Source organism: Rattus rattus, chromosome 3 (assembly GCF_011064425.1).
Source record: "Rattus rattus isolate New Zealand chromosome 3, Rrattus_CSIRO_v1, whole genome shotgun sequence".
NCBI classification, from domain to species: domain Eukaryota; kingdom Metazoa; phylum Chordata; class Mammalia; order Rodentia; family Muridae; genus Rattus; species Rattus rattus.
Genome location: NC_046156.1, coordinates 185,331,190 through 185,358,278, shown reverse-complemented (window position 1 = coordinate 185,358,278; position 27,089 = coordinate 185,331,190). Strand labels below are relative to the sequence as shown.

Genomic DNA, 27,089 nt, shown 5'->3' with positions numbered 1-27,089 from the left:
ATGCTGCGAGCCGACTAGCTCTGGTTTCGGCTTCCCGGCTTTGTAACTTGCCGAGCTCCAAACCGTGGCTTGGAGTTGCCCGTTCCAACTCCAGCCTTCGTCCAGAGTCTGCGAGTTTGTACACTGGGGACTTGGGGAGGAAGGCGAGGCAGCCAAGAGGGGGCCCGAAAGGGGCTGGGAGCGATTGGAGCGAAGCTACGTCTTGCACTTTTTGGCAGCTGCCTGGGAGCGCTCGGCACCGCCCCCTCTGCGCCCTGTTGCCTGCACTGCCTCCTTTTCCTTGCTACAGGATTCAACCTCACAGTTTTCTTTTTTTCTCTCTCTCTCAGGCTTCCTTTGGAAGTTCGAGCCCAGGTTTGTTCAATTTTCTTACCTCTTCCGGGGAGTCCCAGAGGGAAATGGGCTCAAAGATTTGCTGCTAAAACGATTCTGTACTTCCACAGAGCTGTGTAGTGCTATTTTTTTCATCATTTGAATCTTAAAGGGTTCCAATGTAATTACCTTGTTAGAGGAAGGAATAGTTTACTGTTATTCTCTGTGCGTGTTGGAAAAAGCACCCTGAAACCTTATTACAAAGTCTTTTATTCCCTCATAACTTTTATTGTTTGCCTCTAAGCTGGAAATACTCTCAAATCAAGTTTCTACAAATTTTAACCATTTAAGTCTTATTTTTGTTTATTAAAAGAATTGCCCTTTTAACTTGTCAGAACCTGTGGCAACTTGGATTATTAGTTTTAACTCCATTTTTCTTTACTCTATCAAGAAATGTCTATTATATTTAATCCGAAAATAATGAAAAAAAGCAATATGTGTCTCCCTGGTTTTGCAGAGAAGTATTAATATGGTTATTTTGAGGGGAGACCATCTTAGCCTTTCTAGTAGAGAAGTCAGAGACTACTTTGGGGGTCCAATTAAAGGAGTCCACAGAATCTGCACAGGTGTACTTACATGGGAAGGGAGGGTGTGTAATATCTCTCTTTCCTCATCTGCTAAACTGTAGGTTCTCAGACCTTTTCTAGCTTCCTTGGCTCACGGGTTCCTGAAAAATGACTCTGGAATTATCTACTCCCGTTATTGTACAAGGAGGCAATTGGAATTGTTTTACAGAGGCACCCAGTTAGTATAATGGGAGTGTATGCTTTTTTCCTTTGGTATAAGGACTACCAAGTGCTAAGTAAGTTCTCTGCTATTGAGGTGTCCCTGGCTGTACCCCCAGACTTTGTTTAGAGGGATGGAGCCATTTGCCTTGAGTCTTAGTTTTTGTATTTAGGTAACTTTCAAGGTGGTAAGATAGATTAACACAAAGTGATCGGAATATGTGATTATTTTAAAATCATTGTCTCTATCTGTACAGTGTTTTTAAAATTCTTCCTAACGTCAAGACAAGCAGCTCTTTGTTATGATGCAAGTTCAGGGAAGGAATATTTATATACATGATTTGAAGCATCAGGTTGATAAAATGTGATTTTTCCATTTTTCATTATTGTCTGTAGAAGTTGCAATTTAAATAAAAATCCAAAAGGCAGTGTGGCCTCCATGTCTAAGCAGACACTTAGTTTTTAATGAATTAGTCAACATTTAGAGAGAATTTTTAGAGCTGGAAGGGACTCCGATCATTGCCTTTAGTCCAGTGTATAAAAACCTAGGAAGATCCAGGAAGTTTGAATGGCCTGCCTCAAGTCTCAAGCCGCAGACAGAGCCAGGAGTAGATCTTTTTAGGTCCGTCTGTTTCACATCCTTGACACTTAGGCATATCACAAATGTTTCTCAGGAAAGAAAATTTATAAAGATGGTATTTTTTGATTTTGAGCTAGTTAGTAAATAATTTATCTTTCTCTCTAAAAGTAAGTTAAGCCATATCTATTTCAGCAAAAATGAGCATATACCAAAAACCTTGCAAATAAAGTCTTATAGAAATGGAAATTTGTACTTGTTTGAATGGGAGTGGGCTAATGATTATAATTTTCTGAACTCAGAATCATGGAACTGTAATTGGAGTCTCTACATCATGAAAACACTTTGGCCTAGTTCACTGTTTTGGTAATGATCTCACATGGTGCTTAAATGTTTGAAGTGTTAAAATAGAAATAGCTTTCTTAAAAGTAGCAAACTGTTGAATATTCTTCCATAGACCTGGCCACACCCCAGGTCTCAGGTCCTTCCAAGCTCTGAGCTTCTCCAGTGTAATGGCATCCAATACTAGAGCAGACAAGTGCACAGAATCCTCCTGTTGACAATAGCAGCTTGAGGTGGGATGTCTTCTAAACCTGCAGATAGGATGTCTGTTACCTTACACAATACTTTCTTTAAGAGCAATCCAGAACATGCATGGATTTGTGCTTTAATGTCTGTTTGATTAATTCTGGGGAATTTGAAATACTGACAAGGTCTGAATAAAATGGTTCTATGCTTTAAAAAACTAAATAGTTATAGTTGCTTCATAGAAAGATGTATTTGTCTTGAAAGCCAATTTTCTATTGAATTTTGTGTCTTTGTTTAGGGTTAGAGTTAATGTAAAATATAATCTCTTCTGAAATGTTAATGTTTGTTGACTCATTCTCTGGAAGTCTCTTGTTCCTGGAATTTAATTCTTCTGTTTGGCCATGTGGCTTGTGTTTGGGCTATACTAGGAATTGAACCCAGGAAGGAGCCCATGTATCCCAGACAGGCATTACGCCACATTGCTGTGTGCCCAACTCTTGGCTATTTTAAGCAAATGATAACTAGTAAGAAGTTTGATTTTTTTTTTTTCTCTTTCTTCAGAATGTGCCATAGAAACCATTTTGTTACTATTGCACGTTTTCTTTTCCATGCTCTGGATGCCTGTGAAGCATAAATGTTGTACCTTGTTCTCTTCATGATCTCAGTGCCTGTAAAAGTGTTTGTGAATACTCTACCTTGTTCTTTTGCTGGGTTACATATCTTTTCAAGACCATATAGTTTTATTTTACAGTTCATAAAGTGTATAGTAAATTCATTTAATAAAATTCACATATAAATATCAAAAGCAACTAGAAAACCAGCACACATTTTTATTTTCTTTTTAAATGCCCTTGGATGTGTAAATGACTCTGTGTTTCATTCCAGTTGGGTCTTTGTCTTCTGAGGATCATGATTTTGACCCCACTGCTGAGATGCTGGTCCATGACTATGATGATGAAAGAACTCTAGAGGAAGAGGAATTGATGGGTGACGGCAAAAACTTCAGTTCTGAAATTGAAGACCTGGAAAAGGTAAAGGCTTTAGCACATTAGAGCATGCAGACACTGGCAAAGTCTTGGAAACTTTATTCAGCATATTAGAACAGGCAAACACTGGTAAAGACTTGGAAACGTTATTCTAAGTTCCACAACTCTCCTGAACTATGTTATGCACCTTTTTTATTTTTCAAACCTAAGCTAATATTACAAACTTTCTCATTTTGAGAGTAGTTTAATCAGAGCATTTTCATTATTTGTTAGCCTCATTTTTCAGCTTATCCCAGAATAGTGAGGGTCTGACTTGAGCTTTACTTAGTCCTGTAGTAGAGTAGGGAAAAATCTTTTCCTTCCGAAACTTATATTGGTAGGATACCATTTGAGACTGAACAAAATTTGCTATGCTTTCAAATGTAAATTGGTAATATTCCGTCTTCACCCTCCAGTCATCTTTTCAGAACTTGTCAGGATTGAGTGTAGTGCACAACTTCTTAAGTCCAAAGTTAATATAAATTGAAATGAACTGTATTTTAAGCCTCCCTTGTACCACAGCATAGCAAGAGTCCTCCATAGGGTCACCTTGGGAAGCTGCTGGGCTACACTGTCTGTAGATTAGCCTTGCTTGAAAATTTCTCATCAGCTCACAGGAACAAAAGCCTTCAGGGATAATAGCAAGTGATGCCCCTGCTCTTGTGCCTCTGGTTTTTTCTTTTTTTTAGAGCGCAAACATACAGCCTTTTCACTGTCTTTGAATGAAGCAGGGCTGTGTACCGTGGTCTTTTCTTCCTGTTAGCTTATAGGGAAACAGTCTTCAGGGCCTAGACCTCAGGCTGCTCCTGAAGTTTTCATGTGATTAATTAATCCATGGTAATTATAATTAGGTTTAACCATTTGAAAAAGTATCTCCAAGACAGAAGTGGCTCATGCGTATCTGTATTCCTAGCATTTAGGAGGTAGACTCAGGACGATCATAAGTTCAAGGCCAGCCTGAGCTGCATAAGAAGCTCTAGTCCAATCTAAAAGTGCAGTCCCTCTCCTCCTATGCATCTGCAGATAATCAATAGCATTTTTGTTTTTTGACACCCACCTCTGAATTTGTACATTTAGAAAATTTATGCTTTTGTGGTCTCAACATTTATCAGTGTCTCTATTTGATGTTTCTGCTTCTTGATGATCTGATTCTCCATTTAGAAAGCTAGTTTTTTTCAATTCCTGAGTGGTTCTTTCTTCAATAAAGTGTAGCTGTCTCTTGCTATTTAATGAAACACAAAAATGAGTAAAAGAAACAGAGGGTAAAACTTGAAAAAAATTTGACTTATGTAATTTAAGATAATAATATTGATCTTTATTACTGAAACTACAGTTTAGGTATTGGTAAATTTTAGCAGTTTAGGGATAGGATGTTAATGTTCATTTTCAATAAGTTTTATTTTTATAGTAATTAGAGTGACTGAATGTGCTTTACAAATTTGTGGCTGTCATGTGGCATGGAAATTAAAAATAAGATGCAAAGTTAGCTTTTCTTTTGTGGCTCTTTATAAATCATAAGCTTCATAAATTTTGTTTTTTTACCTGCTTTCCAAGATTTTAATTTGATTCTAGATTTAGATTTAGCTTTTAAACATTATTAAATTTTCTAAAAACTCAGATGTTTAAATAAATAAGAAACTTTAAATCATCCTTTCCACTAGATTTGTGAAAAGATTAAAGTTTCTACATGTATTGTTGTGCAGAGTCTCAGGAATACTGTATTAGGTACTGAATTTAATCTGTATCGCAGTCCACTGGCAATGCACCATGCACACACACGTATTTTCCTGTTACGGTAAAAGGTCTCCTTGGTTAAGAAGGAACACAGATGAGCGTGTGGCTAGTAGTAGTGTGTATCTTAATTTCTAATGGGATCAGATTAAAATAATGGCATTTTTCTTTTACAGACAGAAATGGAGGTGTAAGGGGCTAGGTGTTCACCCAAGGTGATGATCAGCATGCCGTGACTCTGAATTATTACACTTCTTTCCTCATAGCCAATCCGAACAGTAATTGTTTACATCTCAACCCCTTAGGAAAACTGCCTGCCATTTCTTAAGTGTAGTAAGATTTCTGATCAAATTAAATACCATTCTCCTCTTTGTTAGCAATGGTATTTTTGTGAAAGAACCAAGAACCTCTTGACTCCTCCGCCTCTGACTTTTCTGTTCTTTTCAGCCTGTCATATCCTGGCAGTGTATGCCTTATCTCACACTGATCCTGATAGCCCCTTGGCCCTCAGTTTCTTCTACTCACAGATCCTGTGAGCTAGGATCTGACTGCAGAGCCCAGGCCCACCTCACGGCTGGGATCCGTCTCTTTTCCAAGTGCTTCTCCCAGATGTCTCACATTTGGATGGACTGACTTCCTGACCCAGTATTGCTCTTGGTCACTCTTTGGTCAAGATGTCATAAACATCTATGTGCTTCTCCTTCCAGTCAACCCGTAGTTTGGCCTCTTCCAGCTCATTATAAGGTCACCAGTGATTCCTGGTTGCCAGATGGTAAGAATTCTTGCCTATCTTTTTCTCACTCTGTTTCTCCTTGCTGTTTGACCTCAGTGAACACCGCTCACTTCTCAGCATCCTGCTTTCCTGGGTCGACCCTACTCACCCACCTTCATCTCTCTTAGCTGTAGGCTCTCGGACTCTGCCCTATCTTCCTTCCTCTCATTTGAAGCACACTACTACACCTGGCCTAACATCTTGCCTTAGTTTTTTGTCTCTTCCTTGTCATGGTCCAGGAGTTAGCCAGCTACACAGGCTGGAGGTCCTGCACTGTAGACTCAGATCTCTCTCATTCCTGCTATCAAATAACTTATTCTCCTTGGTCTAGAATAAAGATCCCATTTTAAGATTTGGAATGCTACCCCATTTCCTATAAGCTCCTGTATCTGACGTTCTTGGAATAAAGCACAGACCCTTTTCTCTCTGCCCTTTTTGTAGGTGAGCTCATCAGTTCCCATGGCTTTAAATATCATGTAGATGCTAATGAATGCCAGATTTATATCTTTAGCCCAGCCTGATTCTCTGAGCTCCAGGCTCCTGGCCAACTTGACTTTTCTTCTTGGATGCCTTGTAGTTCCCAAACTTGTGTCCTCTGTAAAAATCTTGAATATAATTCCTTTAAAAAAAAACTCTTTCCCCTTTGTCTTTCTGTCACTCCAAAAGTACCCACCCTTTTGCTCAAGGAGAGGTCTTATGTCTCGCTATAACCCACAGCTTTCTGCATGCAGCTTCCTTCCCAGTATTTCAAGGAGAAATGTCATGTTTCTCCATTTGAAAATCATGGTTTTTATGCTTCTATGTGTTTGTACTCAAACTCACACCTAAGAACATGTTGGTCAGAGGACAGTGCAGGAATCTGTTCTTCTGGGTCTCAGGTTGACCTCAGTCAGGCCTGACTGCAGTGCCTTTGTATGCTGGCCAGCCCTCCTGATTCTGTTCTCCAGTGGCTCCTGGTTCTTGGGGATACAGTCCAGGCTCCTTTCCTAGTGGTGAAGCCCTTTTGATCTGTCCTTGCCTCTCTGGCCATTCTGAGTCACTTCTCATTCATCCCAGTGAGCCATGGCCACCCTTCTTAAACCACCATCAGCTTCCAGGTTTGACTTCTCCTCTGACTGGAATGTTAGCCACTGGACTATGTCCCATGCTTGGAGACTCAGCCAAAGATGGTTTGTCTTTCTCTGCTGTCCAATGAGAATGGACCCCCAGCCAAGTCTTCACCTTAGGGTCCTTTGTATTTTATTTGCACTACATAGTTTGCAACTCTGTGTTTATTTGGGTATTGTTGCTTCCCTACACAGCTTTGACCTGTGGTTGTTGTATGGCAATTTACCTGATTGTCTCAGTAGCACTGAATTCCTTCAGAGAAAGGATTTTCTGTAATCCTAGAGTCTGAATGATATGGTAGACCACCAGGGAATGAGGAACAGCAGCGATCTTCATAGTAAGGAGAAGGGTCACTGTTCAGTCTTAAAGAAATGATGTTCCAGACAGGTAGTTGGCCAAGAATGCAACCTGGTCCCCTCTACAGGGTAGCAGGATAAGAGCCCAAGGGAATGACTGCTGCTAGAGGGAGACTGGCTAGTGCTAGTTAACTTCCGGAGTTCTCTAAGTCAGGAAAGATGGTGGTTCTTCCCTGGCATGAGTGATGTCCTGTCTGCTCTGACTGACCCTCAATCTGGGCTACTTTGTATTTGTGAGTTAGCATTGTGTCATGCTTTAGTCTAAGCTCGCTCTGTAGGCAGGTTCAGGGCTGTATCTATAGAACCAAAGCCAAAGTTCTGGGACCTTCCAGCCTAAGTTCCTTGTGGGCTTTGATGGATACAGTCAGCATCCTGTAGGCACTTTGGTCATTCATGGACACTATTTACATGTTGTTCCATGTTAGTCTCTCCATACAGTGTACTGTATGACAGCTGCTTGCTTGTAGGGAACTAAACCAAACTTTAGAAAGAAACCCCTTAACTGACATAGGTAAACACCCTCTATTGGTGAGTAGTAGTTGTAAGTGGGTCTATGTGTGCACTGTAGTAGTTAGGGTGAATCTGCGCACGATCAGCTGGGCCAACAGTTTGGATGTCACTCAAGGGTGATATAGGTACCTAGGATATAGTGCCATAGTTAAAGCATGCAGGTAATCAAAGCCATGTTGTCAGGAGGACTGGGGCTGATATTCAAACTTGGAAATAACGTAAAATGATAGTTTATGACAGTTGGGTTTGGACATCATTATATAAATATAAAATATACCAATATTTATATAGGATTAACCGAGCAAACAAGAAGCTTAAAATGACCTGAAGTTGTCTGTTGGTCACTTGATTGGTTTATTGGAACTATTGCTTTTGTTAATATACCAACTAAGCACTGGGTTTAGTACTATTTTCTAACAGCAATACATAGAGAAGCCAGGGCTGTGGTTGATTCTGCCCTGTTGATACTATGCTATATAAACCACAGTAGTTAACCCACAGTTCAGATTATGGCATTACTGAGTGTCTACCCTGCTCACATAGGAAGGAAATATGCCTCTAGAAGATCTGTTGGCATTCTACGGCTATGAATCTACAATTCCAACGGTTGCAAATTCCAGTGCAAACAGCTCCCCAAGTGAACTTGCAGACGAACTACCAGATATGACTCTAGACAAAGTAAGTGCAAGCCTTTATAAGAAAGTTTTAGGGTCACTGTCATTGACTAAGTTTTTTTCTGCTAAAGCATCTTCTAATTCTGAAGTGGAAACTTCCTGCTATTTTGATGAGTGCTTTGAACATTGTTTGATTGCTTTAAGGTAGTAGGAGCTGTTCCACTCTTGCTCAGTATTTTCCTGTCTAGACATTGTATCTAGGGGATTTTTCTTTAACTACAGTTGATCTGTAGACACATGGAGACATCTGTTACCAAATCTTCCAAAGCCTGCAAACCAGATCGGCTCAGGCAGAGTTCTTCTAGGTCCTGGGAGTGACAATGGTCACAGCAGCTAAGGCTATGGTGACCTGCCTCACACAGGCTGCTTTAGGAAGGTGTACTCGTCATGGAGGAGAATCATGTGGCCGTGTCTCTGGGTGGGGTTCTGAGATGCTCTCATTGCCTGTCAGGTTTTAGGTAGGAAGAGAAATCCACATCTTGGAACCTCTTCCTGTGAGTTCTCTTCAGCGGTCATCTAACACCACTGTGGAACGGCACATTTTGGTGCGGTCCAGTCAAGTTTCTTTTGAGCAGTGCTGCCAGCTCCTTACCTGGACATTTAAACATCGGGAGAGCCTTTGGAGAGATTTCCACTTTAAGAATTTGTTAGAAAACACTGAGAGGTCCTATTTTATAGTTTCTGAATATAGTTTCTTACTATTCTGCTCAGACTTGCCATGAACTCCTGAGCTCATGAAATTCTCCTGCCTCAGCCTCCTAACCTAGTCCAGTAGACACACTCTGTTGTGCAAACATACTGCTTTTATTATAAGATTGATCTGCACCTTCCAATAAATTCTTTTCATGCTCATAGGCAAGTTGTTTAAGTGAACAATTGCATTTTTATTCTAATTTGAGTCATTAAAAATTTTAAACAGTATATGTTACTAAATATAAAATGTTAGTATTTATATATATAAAGTAAATAACAGAATTTCTAACTTTTCAGAAGGAAGGTGCAAATCGGTTCTTAATTATTGAGTGTTATAAAAACAAAAGGCACCTCCATTGGCTGAGCTCGCAGCTCTTCCTAACTTGCAGTGCTTCCCAACTCTTGCAGGAAGAAATAGCAAAAGACCTGTTGTCGGGCGATGATGAGGAAACCCAGTCTTCTGCAGATGACCTGACACCGTCTGTGACGTCTCATGAAACTTCAGACTTCTTCCCTCGGCCTTTACGATGTAAGTGTGCTAATGCGTTGTTCCATGTTAACAGTGACATTTCAGATTGACGTACATGCTTGGCAGGGAGAAGCAGTCTAAGTGTTGCACATACCTTAGAGAGAGTCTGATAGATAACCTGGGTAGGATTGCCACCTTTGTACTGAGGTAGAGTGAGTGAGCCCATGCTGTTAGAACCCATACACTCATTCAGTTTTGCAAGGCTGCCTGTTTTCATCTGTTGCTATAGTAACCCATCTTAATTAGTTCAGCCACAAAGTAGTTTAGGCTTGTGTTAAGAGGTTCAGAGCTGGTCAGTCCAGAGCAAGTGAGCGAGCTAGAGGCTGTTGGATGGCTGGAGCGGAGCAGTGCCTAAATCAAAGGGACTTGTTTCTTCGAGCTCTTCAGGCAGTGATTCTGACAGCAAAGTTGAAAAAAAGTTAAAGAGGAAAAAGCAAGTTGTTCAGAGAAACCTGTGAAGAAGCAAAAGCCTGGTGAGAGTTCTAGAGCGCTGGTGTCCTCTGAGCAGAGTAGCAGCAGCAGCAGGGATGAGAGCGTTCCAGGTTGGAAAGATGGGATCTGTCAGTGTTCGGGACTTTAAAGGAAAACTTCTAATTGGTATTAGAGAATATTGGATGGACTCAGAAGGCGAAGTGAAACCAGGGAGAAAAGGTATTTCTTTAAACATGGGACAGTGGAGCCAGCTGAAGGGACAGATCTCTGACGTAGATGCTGCAGTAAGAAAGGTGTAACATCTGAGCCGTATCAAGCCTGTACTGTCCTGGCCATTTGACTCTGTCTTTTCACATTGGCTTTTGTTTTCTAAATGTTGTTTTCAACGCTGTTGTATATTTGGATTGCAGAACAATTTGTAAGACAAATACTTTTTTAGTGTGCATTATTAAAATGTTCTAAGTGAAGAAAAAAAAAAGAGGTTCAGAGCTTAGCTGTTTTGGGAATTTACCAGTGCTCAAAAAGTATATTTATTATATATTTTTAGTTAGTTCTTGGTGGTTGATATTTATTAGTAATATTAAAATGGCTTTAGAGTGAAATGCTTAGTTTTAGCCCCGTTTATCTTGCTTTTAATGGAGTTAATGTTTCCAGTGTTCATGCCTGGGAATGAACAGGGACAGCTTTGGGCTCAGCTATCTGTGCGGTCCTGGGTCAGTCCACTGAAGACAGCCCCTCCCCTCCCTGCCCCCATGCTGCACTTGACATTTCAGGTGCTGCTGTTGTGACAAGAAGAGCATACACTGAAGTGTCAGCGCTCTATGTCCTTGTGACTGCCAGCTATGGACACAGTGCAGACAGGCTTATGGATCCTCCTTATTCAACACGCTTTTATATAAAAATGGCATTCTTAGGTGCTTAAAATCTTCATATTTTCTTTCTTAAGCAAACACAACATGTGATGGAGATAAGGAATCAGAGATTGAGGACGTTGAAACGGACAGTGGTAACTCACCTGAAGATTTGAGAAAGGTAAGCCACCTGTCATTGTAATCTAATGGAGCCTTTGGACTAGTGCCTCTAAACACTCTTCTGTGGGCTGGAGAGATGGCGTAGGGGTTAGGAGCATGGACTAACCCTGAAGACGACAGGAGTACAGTTCCCAGCACCAGGTTTAGTGGCTCACAACTGCCTGTAACTCAGCTTGAGGGGTTTGACTCTGGCCTCTGAGGGCTCCTGCACTCACTCATGCACACACAAATATGTGTTGTGGTAAATATGTAAAAGAAAAAAATTGGTACCTTTTATCCTTCACTAGTGCTGGCACCGCACCATAAGGCCGTGTGGCACTGTGGGGTATCCTTATCTCAACTGCAGTGGATTCCAGTGGTCACTGCTCCACGCTGGCTGCCATGAGTGAGTTCTGGCACTGGAGGGCCATATGGAACTCACCTAAAATCAGGGCTCTAGAAATCCAGCAGCAGCTGTCCTATTGCGGCTTCCTGTCACGGACTTGTCCCACACTCCCGTCAGCCTCCCTCTGGTAGTTAAGGTAGAAGCTCCCAAGTACCTGGTGAAAGCAAGACTCAAACAGATGTAATTTTAATAATCAGGTTTATGTATTAAACTCTGAATCCATAGTACATCCACACAATAAGCTCACAACCAAGTGTTAAAGATATCAACCGCCCACCTAGATAAGGAAGTAGACATAACCACCTAGGGCCATTCAAGACCACCCGGCTCTGGGACGTCTTCTCCATCTCCATCTCCATTCTCCCATTTTTGTTCTTTCTCGCCTTAGAAAACTTTGTCCCTGCTTTACTTTTTTGCTGTACAATCATGGCCTTGACCTAACTTGTGCCAGCCCTCACCTGCATAATGACATCAGCCTACACGTCACCCTTTCTGTCTAATTAAAAAAGTTTCTCTCTCAAATGTAAATCTTGTAATTTATAAAGTATAAAATATATCTAATACCTCGTCCAACATTTTATCAGCTTAAGAAAGGCTTAAAATCTATGTTATGTCCTGGCTAGCTTGTATACTATCTGATAACTATCTAATTAAATATGTATTGTCAAAGTTAAACAGCCTGGGTAGGCTGTGAGACTATAACTAGTTTCAACCCTGTCAGAAATCTGAGAGTGACCAATATCTGAAAATACAGGAAGCCTAACATGGCTTCCCGAGCTGAGACAGGTTGAAGAGATAATTGTCTACTTGCACAGTCCCCTGTTGGCAACACGTGAGCAAGTCTTCAGCCTAGGATCATTTGACAGACTTTTGAAACACAGAAGTATGAAGGGCTGATCACTCTGGCTTGGCAGAGATTACCAGTTGAGTATATTCTGCACCGTGTCCTTTTCTGGATAGTATTTGTCTGTAAATGAAGTAGGTAATTTCTGTCCAGCGGCTACCTAGCCACAATGTATCCCCTCCCCTGGAGGTAGAGATGTCAGTTTCTTCATTGGATCCACCAAAGGGGAGCTGTTAGGAGCATCTTAGTAGTACTCTTAACAGTAGCTTAGAGCCATGAACTTGCTATCTGGCCCTTAACTCCTTGTATACTTAAATGTGTTGTATAGGCACAATTCATATATATATATATATATATATATATATATATATATATATATTAATTTTAATTTTAAATCAGTAAGAAATTTGTATTAAAGTCTGTCCCAATGTAAAAAATTATATAGCTTAGTAACAACGTAGGTGAAAATAAAATGAATCTTATGTTTGAGGTGGGGCTGACTAGATAGCTCATCACTTAGGTGTGCATACTGCTCTTACTGAAGACTGGAACTCCGTTCCCAGCCCCGTGTAGGATGGTTCACAGCTACCTATGACTCTACTCCAAGAAATCCATCGCTGTCCTCTGGGCGTGCACCTATACTCTTGTGCACATCTTACCTCCCCCAACACACACACATTTAAAAAGAAAGCCTAGAAGGAGTTAAATGCCTTCCTAAAGCAACTTGCCATAGTTCTTTTGTCCCATGATCAAGCTTATTTTGATAGGTAAGAACAGATTAATGATTTGAGATTGTTTTTCCGTGTTTATGTTTTTATAATGTTGTTTTTAATTTTCAATTTTCCTGTAGGAAATAATGATTGGTCTACAGTATCAGGCAGAAATTCCCCCTTATCTTGGCGAGTACAGTGGTGATGAGAAAGGTAAGGTCTAATTATAGTACCACTTCTTAAAAGTCTGATTATACACTAACCCAGATGGTACAGAGTTAGATGAATCCAGAGGAACTTCTAGAATCCAATATGGGAAAAAAATATGTCAACAGTAAGCTGGGCCTGGTGACCTTGCTTGTGATCTGAGCACTGGGGAGCCAGTGACAGGGAGATCTCCAATTCCAGGGCTACCCAAGGGAGGCCTACAGTAGCAAGACCCCTGGGGCTTAAGGAGCTGTGAGTAGAACCTATCTCTTGAAGAAGTGTTACAAATATAATCTTGAGGAAGGAAACTGAGAGCAAAAAAGAAACCAGGAGGCATTCTTGTCCTGTTGTTGGCAGAGCAGGAAGTTGACTGTACCCTGCTGCCGTTGCTCTGGGCTCCTCACCTGGAGTATCATCAGCTGTACTTGTCCCCGAGAGTTCTGAGAGCATGGGCTGTGGGGATTATGAATGCAACTGTGCCGCCTTCCATGATCAGGAGACTCCAGGAGATCCGGACAGTGTCTATGGGTGCTGAACAGCCACCAGGCCCACTTTCTCTTTCCCTCTCTTCCATCACTCTCCATTTAAAGCCCAGGGGCAGGTTACCTGGGCCATCAGCCTTGGCCACTACTAGCGGCAATGTTTTCCTAACTAATGGAAGAGCTTGTGCCAGACAAGCAGGAAGAGCTGATGGCCTCTAGTGCCTCAGTTGTTCTTCCCCTGTCACAAGCCACTCATGCTCTTCCTTCCAAACTGCAGATTCAGGAAGGAAGGTGTGTGTGCCTTCTGGAATTAGCCTATTTCAGTTAAACATATCTATTTCAGTTAAAACAACTTCCTAGAAACTGTTGGAAAAAGACAGTCGAGACTTGACCACTGAGTTATTTTTTTTTATTAGTTACATATAAGGTTTCACATGCTTGAAGAGTGGATCATACTCCAAACAGTAGGGTAAATGCTTTGTCTATTACTCTTGTACAGAGTGATGCTTTAATAAGGTGGTGGGGTGCATTAATTAATAAATCAAACCCCGTGTTAGTGACATTGTGCTCACTAATAGCACTAACAGCTAATCATTTTAAGAGATGGTGCATTTTATGTTTGCCCTTCATAAGCCTCTCTAGGGGGGTCTTGATTAATCTGCTTCTTTTAAACATGCACTTCCGATTAAAGCAATCTGTAAAGGAACAATAGACCTTAGACATTGAGTTATTATTTGATATTTTGGCTTTTAGTTTTGTTTTATTATAGTTTTAACCTTTAGAAAGTTCATAGGGTCAATTATGGAATTAAAGAGAAAATTCCAAACATCCTCTCTTATTTTGACAGTTTTGTTTGTTTGGTTTAGTTTGGTTTGGTTTTTGCAGCTTCATTACAAAACTCGAAGATACTAATAATATGGTTTTACAATTATAGTTTACTAGCCTTAGAAAGCCTTCTAATAGTCAGTAAATCCAACTTCCAGAATAGCTTTATGCTTTGACTATTGGCCCCAGATAGTCAAGTTAAAACAGCTCTGTTTGCTTTTATGCCAGCAAAAGACTGTTCTTGTCCAACATTATTCACACTGCTTCTCAGTTACTTATCCCAGTCAGCAAGCTCTGTCCAGTAAGGGAGGCACAGTCTGAACATTCTTCAATGTCTTCATTATTTGTGATATATTGATGGGATTTTCTTTCTCAGCTTATGAAAATGAAGACCAGTTGCTGTGGCGTCCTGATGTGGTTTTGGAGAGCAAAGTCAAGGAGTACCTTATTGAGACCTCATTAAGAACTGGAAATGAAAAAGTCCTAGACAGAATCTCCTCAGGCACACACACCAGGGATAACGAACAGGTGAGCTTCCTCTTCTATAGTATTTCTAGATAAATGCTGGTTTAAATAGTCTGAGTGTAAATGGGCTAACTTTCCCAGGGGTTTGTGTGTTGAGGTTGAGTGATGTGAGTGAGGCCAGAGGTTGACCTTGCTGTCTTGATGGCTCTCCTTTTTCTGGGACACAGGACGTTGGCACTCGGATAACATGTGCTGTGTTTATTGCTGCAGCACGGGGTCCGTCTGTTTACCTCTCCTTAGAAATGCACTCTGATGGGTTAGATCCTTTTACAGTGGCTGTTGTAGAATTATTTAAATTTAAATAACTTTGGGGATTTATGTAATTTTCCCTTCCCTTTCCAAACCTTCCCATGCATCATCTCTCCCTTTCCCTCCCTCCTCCTCTTCCTCCCTCTCCTCCCCCCCCCCACGTACACATATATATATAATCTGGTCAGTCTGTATAATGTTACCCAATTATATGTTTTCAGAGTTGACCATTTGGTATTAGATAGCCAGTTGGTTCCTCTTCTGGGGAAGGCTCTCTCTTCAGTTGTCTGCATTCCTTAGTTGCCTATACTTTTCTAGGAGACACAATATCACAACTTCCTGTTCCTTTGATTCTTTTCCCCCCTCACCCACAGTGAGCCTAGGTCCAGGGGCTGTGTTCTAGCTCCATCAATTGGGACTGGGTACCATAACACTGTATTCTGGGGGTTGGGGATTTAGCCCAGTGGTAGAGCGCTTGCCTAGCAAGCACAAGGCCCTGGGTTCAGTCCTCAGCTCCGGAAAAAAACAAACAAACAAACCAAAAACCCACTGTATTCTGATTGGATGTGTTTTTTTCTGTAGTTACTACTGCCCATTGTAAAGAAAGTTCCCTTGATCAGGGTGAGGACTCCCACTTGGGGTATAAGGATAGATATTTATAATCCCCACCATGTTCTGAACACTGTTTCTGACCTCGATGTCTTCAGCACTTGTCTCACGCTGAGCCAGCCTCATCTTTCCTGAGACTTGCTCTGGAAATCTTACTACTGACCTTCCAGTTGAATTCTGCCTGCCTCCAGTTATTACATTAACATCCCAAAAAGCAGGAAGAGTTTGGTTGACATAAGCAGAAGCTGCCATGGGAGAAGCTCTTAGAAAGCCACCAGTGCCTGTCTCAGAGGCCTGCTGCTCTCCCTGTATCACACAGTAGGACGAGAGAGCAGCAAGAGACAGACAGCTAACATCCCAACTCCCAAAAGTATCTCACAGTGGCAGATTTGGCCAGGCATGGTAGATAGAGAATGCTGTAACCTCAGCACTTGGGAAGTTGAGAGGCAAGAGAATTTGTTACAGCCAGCCTTTCTAAAATGCAAGGCTATCCTAGGTTCTATCAGACTCCCTAAATTAAATTAAACTAAATTAAATTAAAAATTAAAGAACCTTCCCAGGTGAGAAGACTGACTCACTATGATGGTAGATCCCTTCTGGCAAGGTGGCTTGGTGAGGAGCCTCAGTACCTATGTAGTAAACAAGAGGGGCATGGTGGCGAACGATTCAAGAAGATACTGAAATCAACCTCTGCCCCACGTTCTGTGTACACATGCACACACACATGTAATACACAGACACTCAACATATACAGGAATGAATAAAGGTATTAGGTCCTGGAGTCATCTTGCAGAGTGGTTGCCTAGTGGTTGTCATATGTCATGACAGGGTCTCTACAGAACCCTGGTTGTCTGTGTCACCATAGACCTCACTTTGGAGACCAGACTGGCCTGGGAATCACTGAGACCCACCCGCCTGTTGAGATTAAAGGCACATACCTGACTTGTGAGATTTCAAAGCATTTTAGTAGTGTTTTTCGGCTCTCTTAAAAGACACCTGTTTCTTAGAATGCTCTAGACACGAACTATTGTTAGCAGCTTTTAATTGGTGGTTTTTTCTGTCCCTCTTGTTTTCTTAGGCATTATATGAACTTCTCAAGTGTAACCACAATATTAAGGAAGCAATCGAAAGGTACTGCTGTAATGGAAAGGCATTTCAAGGTGAGAAACAAGTTAAAACAGAAGTGACAATGGGTGTTTATCTGAGGGTCATGATAGATGGTTTGCTGTAAACAACAGAGCAGTCCTGTATGTAACCTGTGTTCACCCTCCCCGCACTGCCAATCTGTAACCTCCTCTTCTTTGTAGAGGTAGTTACAGAGCAAAGCTGACCCCACTGACAATAGAGCCAAAGCAATTAAAAGGAATGATTTTATGGTTTGAAAGATGTTGGGGATAGTTTGGTATTATTTAAGTCAGAAAGTGGAATGAAGATTTAGGACTAATCGGGCAGAAAGAGGGCTGGTGCAGTGGCTCTTCAGGTAAGGCCCTTGCTGCCAGGCCTGAGGCCCTGAGTTCACTGAACTGGAAGGAGAGGGTCAGCTCCTGCAAGTTGTCTGCACATGGACACATGCACACAGAAAAGGGGAAGATGCACAGTGTGTCGTCCTATGGAGTGTTTTAGCCATGATGTAAGTTTTAAAAGAGTTTATCAACTGTTTATCAGTGTTAAGGAACATGCTACTTAAATATTTTCATTTTTACATAAATGGTTATCATGTAAGTGTATGTAGTTTGAAAATAGTACTTAGTGTAATTATGTAAATGGCATGGGAAATGTAAAAGCTGAAAATAGTATATTTAAATTTGTAGGTTGAGATATATTGAGATGCTTCCCATTGTAGAAAACACTTCTTTGAAAAGATTATTTTAAACTGTCAACTTTCAGTCTTTAGACCAGTTTTTTCATGGATTCAAAATATTTGTCACTTTTTAGTCTACTGCTATTAATGGCTTTGAGGATCTGGTCCTTAGTATCAGTGAGTGAGGTAGTTCAGAAATAAGAGAATAATGAACTAATCCCTAAGCCCCAGCTGGAACTGAAGGCTTTCTCGCCCTAACTAGATTTTTTTTTTTTTAATTTATTTATTATATCTAAGTACACTGTCGCTGTCTTCAGACACACCAGAAGAGGCATCAGATCTCATTACAGATGGTTGTGAGCCACCATGTGGTTGCTGGGATTTGAACTCAGGACCTCTGGAAGAGCAGTCAGTGCTCTTAACCACTGAGCTATCTCTCCAGCCCCCTAACTAGAGTTTTAATTTATCAACATAAGCGACTGCTGGAAAATTTATGGGATTTAGTATTTTGAGAGCATGGATTAATTCTCTTTACATTTCCTGGAACTCAAATACTAACTTATAGTCTGGAATTAAAGAACATTTTGTGTTAAACCAAAATAGAACTTTTCTTTTTATTCTAGAAAGACAGTAGTCATTTTTGCTTCTCTTAAAAATGTTTTTTGGGACTAGGGGTAACAGCTTAGTTGGTAAAGAGCCAGGGTCTGGTCTCCAGGATCCATGTGAAAAGCTGTACTGGTGTGCACTGGTTGTGCAGAGCTGGGAGGCAAACACGGCTCTCCCTAACCCCAGGGTAGGGAGAGGGAACTGTCTCAGTAAAATATGTAGACGTGTCCTGAGGAGACATTCATGATTTGACTCTTCATGCATGTTTGTACATGTAACTGTACACACTCACACTCGAACACACACACACCCTTCCCTACATGTACTTTAAGACAACAGTAAATCCCTGCTCCAGAGAACATAAAGTGAGTTTGTTGTTTTCTTGTGTTTTAAGATTTACTATTTTAACTGTGTAGATGTATGTATCCGTGTGTGGGTGTGTACATGCGAGCAGCGGCGCCCACAGAGGCTAGAAGAGGAGGGAAGCCAGAGGTACAGCTGTGTTGAATTGTATTATAGGTGGAAGGAAGGGAACTCAGGTCCCCTGGAACAGTACACACTCTTAACTGCTGAGCCCGCTCTCTAGCCTTTGTTTTAAATTCTGAACAACAGCGTGTGTCTTGTTTACGCACTTTGTGTGAGAAGCGCGTGTGCGGTGCTCATGGCAGAGTTGCGAGCTCTCCTGTTCCTCTCTCTGTAGAAGGAATGACAGCTTGGACTGAAGAGGAGTGCCGGAGTTTTGAACATGCGCTAATGCTTTATGGGAAAGATTTTCATCTCATTCAGAAGAATAAGGTAAGCTAATGGAGACACTGCTCAGTAGTTAAAATGGTTACAGCCAATACTTTGTGCTATTTAAACAGCAGAAATGAATGAGCAGTTTGTAGTGCTCCCTGCCAATAACATTTCTAGTCTTTCTTATTCTAAGCATGATAGTGAATAAACCACAGCCACAGGGGGTGATAGGATTTCATTGCCATGGTCAAGTCACATAGGAACTCAGTATATTTTTCAGAATGTTTTTCGTGTTTCCCCATGCTGTTCATGTCTCGGCTGTTCTGATATTTGTAGTCTCACGTTTTCATTGATTGTTGAAAATTACAGTTGCTAAAAACAAGGACAGTGACATAGGCAGACTGATTTAGAACAAGGGATTATTACTAAGAGCATCTAAGAACCTGCGATAATCACTGGCCGTTTGGGCAGTGTGGGTGGGCCAGGCAGTGTGGGGCAGGGCAGCAGCAAGAATGGTTCAGCCGCCTTGGACAACTGGGAGTGTCTGATGCTGTACATATTACTAAATGAATTAGCAGTCTTCTCTGTATTTACACCTAAATGAGTTGAAAACTTCATGTTCAATCTGAACCTGCATGAAAATATTCAGAGCAGATTCAATCAGCTTTTATTATTGTGCTAGTACTTAAATCCATAAACTGGTGACAATCCAGAGAATAAGATGTCACTTAGTATTAAAGACAGTAAAATGAGTAGCAGCTGCTCTTCCAAGGTCCTGAGTTCAAAAGACAACCACATGGTGGAATAGCTCCAGATACATATTTAATGCTCAAGTAAATAAATAAATCTTAAAAAAAAAAAAGAAAAGAAAAAAAGACAGTAAAAATAGCAAATCGCAAAAGACATGGGGAATAGCTTACATATTTAATGCTAAGTGAAAAGTAATTCAAGAAGACTGTGTGCATCCAAGGCTGTTTCCCACAGCCTGACACTGGAAAAGTGAAACTGCTCTAACATTGAGTGACTGCAGAGGCTAGGTAGGAAGGAGGAAAGGAGGTAGAGGACGTAGAGAAGTGTGGTACTGGGAAGGAGTCGTACATGAGCCCAGTAGTCTCAGGCTGTGGGTAACAGTGGTGGACAGAGCAATGCAGGCTTAGCACGTTCTAGCCTGGACAGGGACAGGGAGCTGGGCCTGTGTGTGCAGCAAGTACACGGGAAGTCCGTACTCATGAACTCAGTACTACTCTACAGAGTCAAGATACAAGGTCTCCAAATGTTTGTCTGGCTTTAGTCTTGATTGTTTCTGTTGAACTGCCTGACTCCTTGGTCAAAAATCATATTTATCAGTGCTTACGTTTGTGGGCTCCTTGAATAATGTGTTTGCCTTCTCTATCTAAACACCACAGTATCAGATTTTCTTTGCTATCCCTGTCCCTCTCTCTCCCTTCTTTGAGACAGGGTCTCACTGTGCAGCCCTGGCTGGCCTGGAATTCACTATGTGACCAGGTTGACTTCAAACGCCTCTGCCTCCTGAATGCTGAAATTAAAGCCATGTGCCTCATACCCTATTCACACTGTTGGTTGCAAGGCGTTAAAGTAACAAAGTTCCTTTGCTTTTCAATAGAGCCCCATGTTTGCTATCCTAGGGCTTTGTGTTCCATATAGAATCAGTTAATCAGGTGTCCTCAGTAACCTGGGATTCTATTTGGGATCACACAGAATCATTAGTCTTCTTATCCATGAACGTGGACTATCTCTCCACTTCTTTAATTCATTAAGTGTTTTATAGTTTTACTCAGATCTAGTTGAAGGCACTGATGTATTTTCAGTAAATTTCACGTCATTATTTGTGCATAGGGAAGTTAAAGGTTTTTCTGAATTTCTGGTTTGTTTTTTTTCTGTGTTTATATATACATAGATACTTATTTACCCAGACAGACCTCAAACTTAGTGATCTTCCTACCCCAGCCTTCACAGTGCTCTGATTATAGGTGCGAACTACTCTGCTTGGCTATAGTAGGTTAATCTTCATGGTTTACTCCTCCACCCCGAAACTGTGCTAAAACTGCTTGTTGGTATTTTACCTCTTTTGATATTGGTGATTGAGCCTGGCAAAGCCTCACATGTCACTTATCCTAGCCATCTGCATTTTGAGACTGGGTATCAGTAAGTTGCCTGCACTGATCCTGAACTTCCTCCGCAGCCAGGCTGGCCTTGAGTGAACGGACACTCCTGTTTCCTGAGCCGCTGCCTGACTGGATTCCAGCCCGCCACTTCTGTTCTGTTGATTCTCTGGGTTTTTTGACAGCTTCTGCCACTTCTGATGGTTCTTTGCTTCCTTTCCGTTCTGTGTGCCTTTTCTTATCTCTGCGTTTCTTGTTCCTTTTTCACTACTGTGTTGGAAACTTCTGCTGTATATACAGTGTGAATAGACAACACACGTTTAGAGATGTCTGGGTTGTGTCCTAAACATCAGTTTTACATAAGCAGTTGTATCCCACACTTACATATGCTATTTTAGGCACTAGAGATTCATATCAGTGGCTAAGACAGAAAAGTCGTGTGGCTCCAGGAAGCCTGTATTCTCTACAGGCACTATTCGCTTATAGTTAATGATGGTTATTGAAAGTTATACTGCATTTCCTGGTGTCAAAAGCTTCTCCCTCTGTTAGTGACATTAGATCACAGCTTACTCTGGAATCAGGAGAGAGACTCTACAATGTCTGTATTGGGGCACTCACGAATTGGAAGAATGTGTATACTGAAGATAAGGAAGTCTGTATGGCCTCTTCTGACTATAGCCGACTGTCTGACTTTCCAGAGGCAGTTGTTACGCCTGTTGCAGCTAAGAACCAAACATGGGGCAGAGAGGCCCTGCCTCGGGTACAGGCGTCCTCTGCAGAGCTGGAGGCTGCTGGGCCAGGATTCATGGAGTCCTTAGATGATCTGCTGAGGCTGTTGTTCCTCCTCAGTTACCTGCCCATCATTAGGGGAATTAGAAGCACAACCATTCATGGACCTGTCCTTGGATGCTGGCTAATCCAGACAGCTGTCAGTCACAATGAGTGTTTAATCACAATTGTTTGAGGATTTTTTTTAGTAAACAGAATATTGTTTGGATGTGCATTTTATTTTGTTCTTAGCAACTTGTGCTTTTGAAATCTGCTCATTCTGTAGTGACAGGTCACTGATAGACATACTTAGAATTCGTAATTGTGCAAGGAAAGTCCTGTAAATTTAAGCTTCCTTGTTGATGGTCTTGCTAAATAAAAATGGAGTGGGGAGCATCAGTTTGCAGTGTCTGCCTTCCTTTCCTAGGTGAGATCGAGAACTGTTGCTGAGTGTGTAGCCTTCTACTACATGTGGAAGAAGTCGGAACGCTACGATTACTTTGCTCAACAGACAAAATTTGGAAAGAAACGCTATAACCATCACCCTGGCGTTACGTAAGTATGGTGGGCTTGATTGAGTGACTGCATTGTTTAACTCTGATGCACAGTTATGATTATTGATGTGTATTCCTCAGGGACTATATGGATCGTCTCGTAGATGAAACAGAGTCTCTGGGTGATACGGTCAGTTCTTCAGCCTTAACTTCTAACCGGCCTGAGCCCATTCCTGATCAGCCGCTGAACATTCTCAGCTCCTTCACTGCCAGTGACTTGACAGGTAAGATGAGACTGCCCTGCACAGCCTCTGTTACACATCAAGCGACCACTCACCTAATCTACTTTCATTTCTTTTTTAGCTTTGACCAACAGTGTAGCAACTGTCTGCAACCCCACAGATGTGAATTGTCTGGATGATAGCTTTTCTCCACTGGGGAACGCGCCCCGTGGACAAGTCAATCATGTGCCTGTCGTAACGGAAGAGTTACTCACCCTGCCCAGCAATGGTGAAAGTGATTGTTTTAACTTATTTGAGACTGGATTTTATCACTCAGAGTTAAACCCCATGTGCAGCGAAGAATCGGAAAGACCAGCAAAGAGATTGAAAATGGGCATTGCTGTCCCGGAATCCTTTATGAATGAGGTTTCTGTTAATAACCTGGGTGTAGACTTTGAAAATCATACACATCACATCACCAGTGCCAAAATGGCTGTTTCTGTGGCTGACTTTGGCAGCTTGTCTGCCAATGAGACAAATGGATTCATCAATGCCCACACTCTCCATCAGCACGCAGCCCTTCATTCAGAGTGACATGAATGAGAAGCCCAGAGACAATGGGTGTGCAGTGCCAGTAAACTTGAGGGGAGCTATCAGGTTTGCACAGTCTTTCACTGGAAGTTTGAACCTTTCTCACTATGACATCAGTGATGTCAGTATGTATAGAACTATATCTTGATTTATCAAGAGTATTTTCATTTTTCAATCCATAAATGTGGAAATGAACTATGATCAGCAGAGTTGGGAACTAAGATTGAACTCTGTGGTGCAGCTTTAAGCTCTGCTTCTCTTCCTCATCCCTTAATACCTCTTCCCACGTCCTCCTTTTCTGTTCCTGTTGCCCTTACCCCAGATTTAAAACCTGTAGACAGAGGCCACCAGCTCAAACCAGCACAGATGTTCTGAACTGATGTGTGGCTTCTTTTCATGTCAACTCCTTTTGCCGTAATGGATGCAGTGGAATCACAATGTTTACAGGTACCAACCCCTATCCCTGCTCAATGTAGCATTTTTTTTTTGGTTTTATTTTCTTTATTAATAAAAGCAGGGGTAGGTTTCTTTAAACTGCACAAACATGCAAGGATTTTTTAAAAACGGAAACTTCTCTCATGTTATTCAACCAGAGCACTTCAGTTTACAAACAGCAAGACCATCTGTCTGGAAGCCAGCCGAGGGACTGTGTGCAAATGACGAGACAAGACGCTTGGATCCTGTTCCCATCCTAGACCAGGGCTACCGTACACAGAACTGGGCATTTTACTGCCGGGAGACTTCTGTGTTAAAATTTTTTTTTTTACTAAAAATTTGGCATTTGAAGATGTGGTATTCATATGGGATTTTGTCCACCATTGTCAAGATTGCAATATTAAAAATCATACTGGTCACTGGTAATTTAGTTTATTCCAAGGCAGTTGACTTGCAGAAGCACAGTCTACAAAGCCCAGGAAGTTGCCACAGTGGTTTACGTTTTGGGACACCTCTTAAGTTTGGAGCACTGCAGTTCAAAGTGTTAATAACGTAGACTTGTAGATGGTATGCACAGTGCAGAGCCTTGAAGTATATTCAAGCTATTTTGTTTAGCTTGAATAGTTGGAAAGAAAAATGTGAGTTTCTGTCTGAAATAAAATGGTACGTTACCACTTTTAAGTTTTAAGAAGTGAGAGATGTTCATAGGCATCTCAAACGTGATTTTACTTTTACTCCAAACGTGAATAAGAAGCCATTGTCATAGCTTTGCCCATTTTTGCTTTATTAGACATGCTCTTAAGTTTTAAGGTGAATCAAACTATACAATACAGTATTAGGATATAAGCTTTGCTTTTATAGTACAGTTAAAACAATTACTTTTTGCACCGTCTTAATTAAATTTTTTTATTTTACTAGTTGTGTTGCTTTGCAAAAAAACTTAGAACATTTGACTGTGTTGCTGTTGTGTGAGTTGCTTCAAGGTGTGCTGAGTAGGTAGGAGGTAGTGGTCTTAGTGATTGAAAGGGAGGGTATTTATTATACAAACTGTGAACTGCAATGACATCCTTGGTTTTGGATGGTGTGCATTGTTTTTCTTTGCAGCATTTTAATGAAGATTGCTTTGAAGTGTTTACGCTGTAGCACATTAACTATAAGATTTAGTTTAGCACAGAGGACAAAGGGTAGTTAAATTAATAACTTAAAAATCAGTCTTTAACTTATACATCTAAAATTTAGTATTCCTGTATGCACACAGTAAATAATGGGTAGCCTGGGCTCCATGTTGCTTTCTAATATTTTTATCCACATGGTTAGCTTCTTATTGCTGTGTTGTGCTAAACTCAAACCTTCTTCCTTCGTTCCCTTCAGTATGCTTTCTTTACTGTAGGAGGACACTGGGCATGTTCTTCCATTGCTGTCACTCTTTGTCACTCTGGGTTTACAGTGGCTGGTCTGTATAAATAATTTACACAAAGATGACTGAATGCTAATACCAGTTGCACTTAAGTGAAAATGCCCATTCTCATTAGTTGACACAGTTTATCTATGCATTGCTGGGGTCTTGATATAAGATAGAAACGGTGTTTCTTATCTAGAGTTTTGATTATCAGCAAGTTGAATGGACACTTTAGTTATTTAAATAGATTTTTGACCAAAATCCAGAAAAATGATATGAGAGAAAGATAAATTCCAGCTGGTTTAACATTTTTAAATGCTAACAGGACTTTAGCCTCTTAGAGAGGCTACCTAGCTGGGAACGTTTACTTTTAATTCCTTGTTAAAATGAGGCAATAATTTGCAAGATTTTTGTATATATGTGTACAGTAAATTCTTTTTTAGACCTAATTCAATATTTTCTGACTGCTCCTGTCATGTATGATACATTTTTGTGCATGCCTGATGTGACATTCATAAATTGTACCACTATGACTTTATCCATGTAAAATAGTTATTTATTGAATTTTCTTTCAACAGCTGGACTTTTTTTTTTGTCTCCATTTAAACATCTTAACAGAGAATTTGTTACTGTTTATTAAAAGAATTGAGTTTGAAAACATAAATCTGATTTGCAATCGTATGAAGAAAAACAATGCCTTTATCATCACGTGTTAAGCACAATTCTTAAAGCAAACTGTGATAAATTCTTTGTTTCTTTCATTTGCCGCAATATTTTCATATGAACAAACCAAAAATCCATGGTGAGCAGTTGCAGTGTGGCTGATCCAACCTTTGTGTACAGGGAACTGGAGAGGACGTGGACATTCAGAAGTGTAACCTGGTGCTGTGACTAGAGCAATACTTCACTCTTGTTAGTTGTGCTTGGCCTTGCTCATGCTAGCCTTTTAAATGTTTAGTTTTCCTCTTGTCATGGTCAACTGCTGAATTTACTTGAAGGATGTAGAATACTATTTAAAAAAAATACTAAAGTCTGTACAATTAGGTCAAAGAATTGTGCAATCGTTTCCTTTTTAATTTTTAAAATTGAAGGTCACAAATATTTGAGATCAGACCTAGTAGACTAGTAGTACTATTTAATTTAACCAAAGTCTAGTAAATACTTCAACTTTGAATGTAAACTAACAAAACCGACCACCAAGGAGATTGTTTGCCCAGAGTTTCAAAGCACATTGTCTACGAATGGAAATTGAAATAATTTATAAAATATTGACATTACTATGTTTTTTAAAAAGTTCCTAATTTTTTCACTAAAAGGAGGGAAACTATTAGTTTTATTGTTAAATATGGTAGATATTAATATTCCTCTTAGATGACCAGTGATTGCAATTGTCCCAGTTTGAACTAAGTACCCCGTGAGTATGAGAGAAACTAGTGACAATCAGAACACGTTTTAGTATCCAGTGTTCAAGAGGAAGTTGCTATTGTTGCGTTGATTTTAATATTTGTACATAAACACTGATTTTTTGAGCATTATTTTGTATTTGTTGTACTTTAATACCTGGTGTACAGTTCCAGAAATAAAAATCTGGAAATCTGTTTTTCCTGGTTTGTGTGACTATTTACCAAAGAAATTAAAAACATTCTTAAGCTATTACCAGATATGAAGATATTCAGCTTGAGAGACAAAATAATTTTTGTAAATCCCCTCTACTAGTTTTTGACCTATAATCATTCTAACGATTACAAAGATCCTCATTTAGCTCAGGAGGCAGCTCCTGGGTTATCTGTTCCGAACAGAACAGTCCTCTGCAGCTGTCTTCCAGGAAGGCAGAGATCCAGAATGTGATCAGACTCACAACTTAGCAGGCTGGCATTTGTGACCTATTACTCTTATTTACAATTTTCATGCCATGGCCTCTAGCCATCCCTTTCCCACACCATGATCTTACTAAAATCCCAACATTCTCAGTTCCAGTTTTACACAAAGCCAAGATAAGAGTAAAAATGTTGATCCTT

General features: G+C 40.7%; 1 protein-coding gene and 1 pseudogene across 2 annotated transcripts; both read left to right on the top strand.

The window, feature by feature from the left end:
• Positions 1-26,671, top strand: Mier3 (MIER family member 3). 2 transcript variants are annotated; one of them, XM_032898898.1, is made up of 12 exons: positions 1-354; positions 3,088-3,233; positions 8,247-8,381; positions 9,479-9,599; positions 10,978-11,063; positions 13,142-13,214; positions 14,892-15,043; positions 16,977-17,058; positions 19,006-19,100; positions 22,359-22,486; positions 22,567-22,709; positions 22,789-26,671. In XM_032898898.1, the coding sequence occupies exons 2-12, from the start codon at positions 3,135-3,137 to the stop codon at positions 23,238-23,240; spliced, it is 1,566 nt and encodes a 521-aa protein (XP_032754789.1). In that variant the 5' UTR covers positions 1-354; positions 3,088-3,134; the 3' UTR covers positions 23,241-26,671. The 2 variants fall into 2 exon arrangements, with proteins under 2 accessions (XP_032754789.1, XP_032754790.1); XM_032898899.1 differs by lacking the exon at positions 1-354 and having other exon boundaries at positions 3,066-3,233.
• LOC116895189 lies at positions 9,655-10,330 on the top strand (annotated as a pseudogene).
• Positions 26,672-27,089: the final 418 nt, after the last annotated feature.